Raw genomic sequence first — 10,378 nt, forward strand, 5'->3', positions numbered from 1 at the left:
TTAACTAAAGTTGATCTGTTTTTATCAGGAATGGGTATGGCCGTTGGGCTATTATCTACGGGCGAGACTTCATTATGCTCGCATTTTGAACAAAAAAATGCCAGGACTACTGAAGACAACGGTCGGCTATGTCAAGTCCAAGCTGACTACTCATTACCAGGAGGTGATGTCCTCTCCTTGGCAGTCTTTACCAGAACTCACCAACTCCAACGGCAAGGTACAATCAAGTCACATACAAAACTAGCCTACACGTCACAGCAAGGTACAATCAAGTTACATACAAAACTAACCTACACGTCACAGCAAGGTACAATCACGTCACATACAAAACTAACCTACAGGTCACAGCAAGGTACAATCACGTCGCATACAAAACTAGCCTACACGTCACAGCAAGGTACAATCACGTCACATACAAAACTAGTCTACACGTCACAGCAAGGTACAATCACGTCACATACAAAACTAGTCTACACGTCACAGCAAGGTACAATCACGTCACATACAAAACTAGTCTACACGTCACAGCAAGGTACAATCATGTCACATACAAAACTAGTCTACACGTCACAGCAAGGTACAATCAAGTCACATACAAAACTAGTCTACACGTCACAACAAGGTACAATCACGTCATACAAAACTAGTCTACAGGTCACAGCAAGGTACAATCACGTCACATACAAAACTAGTCTACACGTCACAGCAAGGTACAATCACGTCACATACAAAACTAGCCTACACGTCACAGCAAGGTACAATCACGTCACATACAAAACTAGCCTACACGTCACAGCGAGGTACAATCACGTCACATACAAAACTAGTCTACACGTCACAGCAAGGTACAATCACGTCACATACAAAACTAGTCTACATGTCACAGCAAGGTACAATCACGTCACATACAATACTAGCCTACACGTCACAGCAAGGTACAATCACGTCACATACAATACTAGCCTACACATCACATTGAGGTACAATCACGTCACATACAAAACTAGTCTACACGTCACAGCGAGGTACAATCACGTCACATATAAAACTAGCCTACACCTGACAGCAAGGTACAATCACGACCACACATCGCATAAAAAACCACACATCACAGCAAATTATGACCACATGTGGCATATAACACGATTTCTCATCTTATATCATCAGTAAGTCTGCACATAATGACCTTTGTACAACAATCATGCATGAACAGTAAAACTTCAAAAATATGTTTTTTTTTGTTATTTCATGGCGGGGCCATATAGTGTCACCCATGTCTGTCTCGTCCCTAAACTAGCTAATCTCAGGAACTGCTGATGCAATCTTCACCAAACTGTGTTTTGGGGTGTCATGTGATAGCGGGGACGTTTATGTCTTGCAGAAATTTTCTAATTTTTTGTGTTTCGTGCATAAAGAAGACAATAATGATGCAGGTACCAGTTACCTGCAATATATGTATACACAGATGTACATGTTTATGTATTGTATGATATTGAAGCATTAAAGTTGTGTGCTAAAAAATTGGTGGATTTCAATGTTTCAGTACTGCAGGGACAGTTGTCGAGCCCAGGCTTGGAGTGTAGGATGTATACTGGAAGTCATGTATGACCTTGAACAACTGGAGGACAGTGACGAGATCGCAGACACAGCAAAAATTGTTGCCCAGGATATGAGGACAATCACTGTCTAGTGACCGAAAACAGATCCAAGACATCGATCAGGACATTGATATAGTCACACTCAAGTGACTTGAAATATCAGGACAAAATTAGTTACAGTCAAAGATTAGGGCCTTTTATTTAGTCAAAGATTTAGTGCTTATAGTTACAGTATAAGATTTAAAGATTTAGTCCGTTATAGTAACAGTCAAAGGATATAGGCCTTTTAGTTACAGTTAAAGATTTAGGCATTTTAGTTACAGTCAAAGATTTCGGCCTTATAGTTACAGTCAAAGATTTAGGCCTTATTATTATAGTACAAGGTCTTGAGCATAAACATGGCCACAATCAATTTACAGTGATACGGTCAAAATGAACAACTTGTGTAACAGCTAATGACATAGAATTTGTAGTTCTTTCGGTAGTGTTTGTTATGAATGGAGACAAAGAGCTACATTATAGTCAGGTAAGGTTGGTCTAGGTTTACTTCAGAGAAGTGATGGCATACACCTTTTAATCAAGTACCTCATGTACAGATTATGAAATTCATATTTTTGATTAGTCAAAGAATTGTATGTTGAATTTTGCAGTAACTAGCTTATACTGTAATAAGTGATTTTTAACGATTAATTACATGAAACTAGCATACACAGTACATGTAATTAGTTGTTGTTAAAGATCATTTGCATGTAACTAGCATACACTGTAATTTGTGTTTGTTTGTCATTACCTGTACCTATGTCACAAATTAGTGTGCTCTGCATCAAGAGAAATGTCACAAAGTGGTTCTGATGTTGAAGAAATCAGTGGAACGAATTATAACAATGGTCAAAGTAATAAGAGACACATCTTTCTAACTGAATTGAAGGATGTCCCCTTATCACCTACTAGTAACTACACATGCTGTGACAGACGTACGATGAATACTTCATTACTGAATTGAGGGATGCCTGCCTTATCATCTACTACACATGCTGTGACAAACGTACGATGAATACTTCATTACTGAATTGAAGGATGTCCCCTTATCATCTACTATACATGCTGTGACAGACGTATGATAAATACTTCATTACTGAATTGAGGGATGCCTGCCTTATCATCTACTACACATGCTGTGACAAACGTACGATGAATACTTCATTACTGAATTGAAGGATGCCTGCCTTATCATCTACTACACATGCTGTGACAAACGTACGATGAATACTTCATTACTGAATTGAAGGATGTCCCCTTATCATCTACTATACATGCTGTGACAGACGTACGATGAATACTTCATTACTGAATTGAGGGATGCCTGCCTTATCATCTACTACACATGCTGTGACAAACGTACGATGAATACTTCATTACTGAATTGAAGGATGCCCCCTTATCATCTACTACACATGCTGTGACAGACGTACGATGAATACTTCATTACTGAATTGAGGGATGCTCCCTTATCACCTACTAGTAACTACACATGCTGTGACAGACGTACGATGAATACTTCATTACTGAATTGAGGGATGTCCCCTTGTCACCTACTAGTAACTACACATGCTGTGACAGATGTACGATGAATGCTTCATTACTGAATTGAGGGATGTCCCCTTGTCACCTACTACACATGCTGTGACAGACGTACGATAAATACTTTGACACATCATGTAATAATTATAAAACTAAGCGATGTTTTGTGCTGCTTATGTGTATGTATGTATTACAGTGTAGAATGTATGAAAGGATGAAATAATCTTAATATCTGTACTTGTAGGTAAATGTTTGTTACATTTCATGATTATTTTAAATATTTATTTTTGTTATTTTACTGGTAATATTTTATTCTGCTGGTGCTTATTAAGTCCTAGATCTATCACCATTCCCAAACCAAGCTTTGTGTATTGTGTCTGTGATATTGAGCTATAGATGTGACTGCATGTATAGCAGTACCCAAGGTAGAATTGTAGTTTGGTAGGTGTGACGAGGTCTACTTGTTTTTAAGCTGCAAATGATTCCTTGTTTTTGAGCCTATGTGTATGCAGTTTTTGCATTTGCCGGTCTTCGCCAGAAACTATTCATTGACAAACTGGTGACAAAGATGGCCACAAACAGTAAACACTTCTTACAAAGATTATGTTATTTTCTTAACACAGATATCTAAAACATGTTTATTTCATGCTGAGTAGATATAAGTACGATTTAAAATTCTTAATTTGTCATTCAACATGCAAGGACCGCAATGACAAGTTATTCTGTTGTATCAATGAAATCTTCATATGCATATCCTGCAACTGATCATGAACACTGTTCTTATTGGATTTGTTTATTCTTTCACTGGAATGCTTGTTTCTTAATCCTAAACCGGCGTACTCTGGATCGGGAAAATACACTAGAAACAAAAACACCCACAATTTTTGTACAAGCATGTGATGTTGGCATTATTTTTGCTTCTTTGCCTTTAAACTTCGACTCTGTGTCAGTTTATTTCCTAATCCAAATGTTTAGTTAGTTGGCCCATATCAGATTTTTAAAAAGTCGATAAAACATCAGAAACCCTTAGATTAGGTATACCCAAGCTGCAATAACATAGCTCTGGACAACGGATCAATGATTCCTGGCAGATGGTCGTCATCAGGGGAGAGCAGTGTAGGCAGGGTATGAACATATTTTTCTAGGTATACCCATGGTAAAATGGAAAGTTGGTTGTTGTCACATTTTCATACAAGTTTCAGAATTTATGCTTGGTTCTTTGTCTTTCAGTTTTTGTATCCTTCGACTATTCATAAGTGTTTCCCTGTTAGATTGTAGTTTAGTTGAGATGCTGTAACCTGCAACAAAGGCGCTTTACATTGAAATCCTATTCTAACTTTATACTTATATATGTATTCTGTACATTTTTGATTATTTGCAGTTTACAATCAAACGAAGATGATTTATTTGTTGGATATGTTCACTGATGCATAATAATAGTGATGAGTCACCTTTAACAGTAGTAATTGTGTGGTGTACCCTAGCTACTGTAAACAAAAGTTATAGCCCTTTGTCCACCAGGTGTAACTTCGTCGGGGACATATTTTATGTTGTATCAAAGTTGCCAAATTATGCATGTAAGAACTTGTTGAAAAAACTGTTTGATAGACATTTCATGTCCTACTATAGAGTCATATGGCTTTATCATAAATTTTGGCTAGAAGTGGGTTACTTGGATTGCGAAAAATACCCCGGTTTTGCTTTTTTTTTTAGGTCACATGAGACAAAGTCTCAGTTGACCTATTGCGATCGCCTTTTGTCCGGCGGTGTCTGACATTTGTCGAGCGTCGTAAACAATTTACATTTTCAACTTCTTCTCAATTACCAACGGGCCCAGAGACCTGATATTGTAGTATGCTTGGATGAAGGGCTACTAAGTTCATTCAAGGTCAAAGGGGCCAAATGTGCTAAAATATATCAAAACTCAGATGACCGTTAAGGCACATAGGCCTCTTGTTTTTTGTTTTTTTTTTTGTATTTACCCAGTATTTCTATTTTTAATACCCTATCTACAGAAGAATTGATCTTGCCATTTTCATTGTTCAAATGAAATATGAGAATAACTGATTACCATGTCAATCCCATCTATAATCCAAATATAAAAAGCTGGTGTCTGTTTTTCACTCTTTTTGTTTTGTTATGATTTTAATCCAGAGATTAATATTTATACCTTCCTAATATCCTCATTGTACGTTTCACTACTAGGTTATTTGATCCCTTGTGATGACATTTCCATCTCACACAGGTTACTGTGGTGGTGTTCACACAGATGGTAGATATATAGCAGAGGATTGCTTGAACCTGAAGATACAATTTAGCAATGTAATGGGAATGAATGTCAATATATGATATTAAACATTGTTATCAATTATAATCAACTCTTGAGTTTTACTTTGAGGTGCCTTAAACGGAGTACATTATCAAGTGATTCACGATTAGTTTAAAATGTAACTGTAAGTGTCATGTACCCAGCACTGAGTTTCCCACCTTCAGATCAGATTTCCATCACCTGTAATGAAGCCTGAAGTGTGAACCTAACCTTATCTGTTCTCCTCCTCTGTAGGTCCGAGATCTTATCTGCCCTCCTCCTGTGTAGGTCCGAGATCTTATCTGCCCTCCTCCTCTGTAGGTCCGAGATCTTATCTTCCCTCCTCCTCTGTAGGTCTGAGATCTTATCTGCCCTCCTCCTCTGTAGGTACGAGATCTAATCTGCCCTCCTTCTCTGTAGGTCCGAGACCTTATCTGCCCTCCTCCTCTGTAGGTCTGAGATCTAATCTGCCGTCCTTCTCTGTAGGTCCGAGACCTTATCTGCCCTCCTCCTCTGTAGGTCTGAGATCTAATCTTCCCTCCTCCTCTGTAGGTCTGAGACCTTATCTGCCCTCCTCCTCTGTAGGTACGAGATCTAATCTGCCCTCCTCCTCTGTAGGTCCGAGATCTTATCTGCCCTCCTCCTCTGTAGGTCCGAGATCTTATCTGCCGTCCTCCTCTGTAGGTCCGAGATCTTATCTGCCCTCCTCCTCTGTAGGTCTGCGATCTTATCTGCCCTCCTCCTCTGTAGGTCTGCGATCTTATCTGCCCTCCTCCTCTGTAGGTCCGAGATCTTATCTGCCCCCTCCTCTGTAGGTCCGAGATCTTATCTGCCCTCCTCCTCTGTAGGTCTGCAATCTTATCTGCCCTCCTCTTCTGTAGGTCCCAGATCTTATCTGCCCTCCTCCTCTGTAGGTCCGAGATCTTATCTGCCCTCCTCCTCTGTAGGTCCGAGATCTTATCTGCCGTCCTCCTCTGTAGGTCTGAGATCTAATCTGCCCCCTCCTCTGTAGGTCCGAGATCTAATCTGCCCTCCTTCTCTGTAGGTCCGAGATCTAATCTGCCCTCCTCCTCTGTAGGTCTGAGATCTAATCTGCCCTCCTTCTCTGTAGGTCTGAGATCTTATCTGCCCTCCTTCTCTGTAGGTCTGAGATCTAATCTGCCCTCCTTCTCTGTAGGTCCGAGATCTAATCTGCCCTCCTCCTCTGTAGGTCTGAGATCTAATCTGCCCTCCTTCTCTGTAGGTCCGAGATCTAATCTGCCCTCCTCCTCTGTAGGTCCGAGATCTAATCTGCCCTCCTTCTCTGTAGGTCCGAGATCTAATCTGCCCTCCTTCTCTGTAGGTCCGAGATCTTATCTGCCCTCCTTCTCTGTAGGTCCGAGATCTTATCTGCCCTCCTCCTCTGTAGGTCCGAGATCTATCTTCTCCTTTTTATGAGGACCGAGGTACAAGACTTACTTTCGTCAGTCACCGAGGAAGTAACACCAACACCACAAAGTTTGCTTGATAATTTTAATAACAAAGTGATGGTGTGAATTTGTACACACAGCTAGGTGTGTAATAATCCTACAACAGCATAAAGACTAGTTAATGTACATATCCTAGCCATCCAATAAATATCTACATACACAATATCAACCAGTTATAAACCAAACGTTTGTCTTATCTTGTAATTTTAACTTAATTTTCAATTGATTTCATTAAGTGTAACTGACCTAAAACCTGCTCTTTATAAATACTATTTGAAAAATTTCTAATAAAAACATAATTATTGTTTATTATAATAAATATGTGCTCAATTTTATCACACAGAATGAAGACAAGAGGCCCATGGGGCCTGTATCGCTCACCTGGTTGGATTTGACCAAATGTCAAAATAATGTTCATGTTCAATTTATTCATACGCATACTCTCTAAGGGACTGAAAGACCCTATGGATTATTTTTACAACCTAATTGTGTTTGAAGAAACTAAGTCCCTTAGGCTGGGGAAAGACCCTTGGGCCTCTTAGACTCCGCCCCTCAGGCCCCTGGGTGTTCAGAGTAAAATTCATACAAACTCTGTTCCCCTCCCCCCAAGGATGTTCCTGACCAAATATGGTTCTAATTCATTCATAACTTTATGACTTGTAGCAATTTAAAGACTAATCTCTATTCCCCTATTTGGCCCCGCCCCTCAGGCCCCTGGGGGTTCAGAGTAAAAATTTATACAAACTCTGTTCCCCCTTCTCCCAAGGATGTTCCTGTTCAAATTCATCCATAACTTTATGACTAGTAGCGATTTAAATGATTAACCCTATTTCCTCTATTTGGCCCCGCCCCTCAGGCCCCTGGGGATTCAGAGTAAAAATTTATACAAACTCTGTTCCCCTTCTCCCAATGATGTTCCTGACCAAATTTGGTTCAAATTCATTTATAACTTTATGACTAGTAGCGATTTAAAGGATTAACCCTATTTCCCCTATTGGGCCCACCTCTAAGGCCCCTGGGGGCCAGACCAACCATTTATACAAAATTGGTTTCCCTTCACGCAAGGATGTTTCAGACCAAATATGGATCAAATCCCTTTATTCCTACGGAAGAAGAAGGATTTCAAAGAATTTGCTATATTTCCCCTATTGGGCCCCGCCCCTAAGGCCCCTGGGAGGCCGACCCACCGTTTATACAAAATTGGTTCCCCTTCACCCAAGGATGCTTCAGACCAAACATGGATCAAATCCCTTTATTCCTGCAGAAGAAGAAGGATTTTAAAGAATATGCTATATTCCCCTATTGGGCCCCACCCCCCAGGCCCCTGGGAGGCCAGACCCACCGTTTATACAAAATTGGTTCCCCTTCACCCAAGGATGCTTCAGACCAAACATGGATCAAATCCCTTTATTCCTGCAGATGAAGAAGGATTTTAAAAAATATGCTATATTCCCCTATTGGGCCCCACCCCTCAGGTCCCTGGGAGGCTAGACCCACCGTTTATACAAAATTGGTTCCCCTTCACCCAAGGATGCTTCAGAACAAACATGGATCAAATCCTTTTATTCCTGCAGAAGAAGAAGGATTTTAAAGAATATGCAATATTCCCCTATTGGGCCCCACCCCCCAGGCCCCTGGGGGGCCAGACCCACCGTTTATACAAAATTGGTTCCCCTTCACCCAAGGATGCTTCAGACCAAATATGAATCAAATCCCTTCATTTCTACAGAAGAAGGATTTTAAAGAATTTGCTATATTTCCCCTATTGGGCCCCACCCCTACGGCCCCTGGGGGGCCAGACCCACCGTTTATACAAAATTGGTTCCCCTTCACCCAAGGATGCTTCAAACCAAATATGAATCAAATCCCTTCATTTCTACAGAAGAAGAAGGATTTTAAAGAATTTGCTATATTTCTCCTATCGGGCCCCGCCCCTAAGGCCCCTGGGGGGCCAGACCCACTGTTTATACAAAATTGGTTCCCCTTCACCCAAGAAGGCTTCAGACCAAATATGAATCAAATCCCTTCATTTCTACAGAAGAAGAAGGATTTTGAAGAATTTGCTATATTTCCCCTATTGGGCCCCGCCCCTAAGGCCCCTGGGGGGCCAGACCCACCGTTTATACAAAATTGGTTCCCCTTCACCCAAGGATGCTTCAGACCAAATATGAATCAAATCCCTTCATTTCTACAGAAGAAGAAGGATTTTAAAGAATTTGCTATATTTCCCCTATTAGGCCCCGCCCCTAAGACCCCTGGGGGGCCAGACCCACCGTTTATACAAAATTGGTTCCCCTTCACCCAAGGATGCTTCAGACCAAATATGAATCAAATCCCTTCATTTCTACAGAAGAAGAAGGATTTTAAAGAATTTGCTATATTTCCCCTATTGGGCCCCGCCCCTAAGGCCCCTGGGGGGCCAGACCCACCGTTTATACAAAATTGGTTCCCCTTCACCCAAGGATGCTTCAGACCAAATTTGGTCAAAATCCACTGAGTAGTTTAGGACTAGTAGCGATTTAAAGGAAAAGTTGACGGACGGACGACGGACGACGGACGGACGACGGACGACGGACGCTGCGCCATGCCATAAGCTCACCGGCCCTTCGGGCCAGGTGAGCTAAAAATGTTTAAAAATATGTAATAGAGAAGCAGTTCAGAACAGCGGAAGGTTTTACTGAACCTAAAAATTGTACTTTGATATGATGGTACATGTTTTTGTGCTAATAGTGAAATAAGTACAAGAAGAGATTTGTGTCTTGTCTTACTGAAAACAAAATGAATCAGCTGTTAAAATACCAATGTATGTATTTAAAAGAAATCTTTAAAAACAATTCCTTCTAATGAATGATGATGATTTGGGATAAAATGATAGTGACAATACACTACTTCATATTCCATATCGATGCATTTTTACCAGTACTCAATGTTGCTAGGTATTGATCAAACATGAACAGCAATACATACCATACATAATATCATTTCTGTAACTTGGTCCCATGTTTTATTTGTATATGGCCAATAAATTAAAATTAAAAAAAAGGGGGACAAGAGGTGACCTACTGTTGCAGCCTGTATTACTAGTAAATGTTGGGAATCAGTGATGAACATTTCAGGATATCCTGAATATAATCAGATATTGACAAAATCAAATTTATCTAGAAGTTACTCTATTTTGTATTAAGGAGTCTGATATTGATGCAAGTTAAAATTTAAAAGCTAGATTATATACAAAACTAACATATATTATGAGTAAATAGATTACTTATAAACAATATAATGTAGATATAATTGTACACTTCCCAACCACACATCATATATGTCGGATACCATCCACATACTCCCGCCATCTACAATCATATAATGTACCTACATATAGATTTTCTATCACAACCACTTTTTATTGTAATTTCACTAAGACA

The 10,378-nt window shown here is 40.0% G+C and overlaps 1 protein-coding gene across 1 annotated transcript in view; it reads left to right on the top strand.

The window, feature by feature from the left end:
- Nucleotides 1-5,553, top strand: part of LOC117325070 (glycogen debranching enzyme-like) — a 36,391-nt gene extending 30,838 nt beyond the window's left edge. The window contains exons 28-29 of the mRNA XM_033880994.1: nucleotides 29-217; nucleotides 1,544-5,553. Coding sequence (XP_033736885.1) covers nucleotides 29-217; nucleotides 1,544-1,690 — 336 coding nt within the window. The 3' untranslated portion in view covers nucleotides 1,691-5,553. The remainder of the gene's footprint in view (nucleotides 1-28; nucleotides 218-1,543) is intronic.
- The last annotated feature ends 4,825 nt before the right edge of the window (nucleotides 5,554-10,378 follow it).

Source organism: Pecten maximus, chromosome 4 (genome assembly GCF_902652985.1).
Source record: "Pecten maximus chromosome 4, xPecMax1.1, whole genome shotgun sequence".
Lineage (NCBI taxonomy): Eukaryota > Metazoa > Mollusca > Bivalvia > Pectinida > Pectinidae > Pecten > Pecten maximus.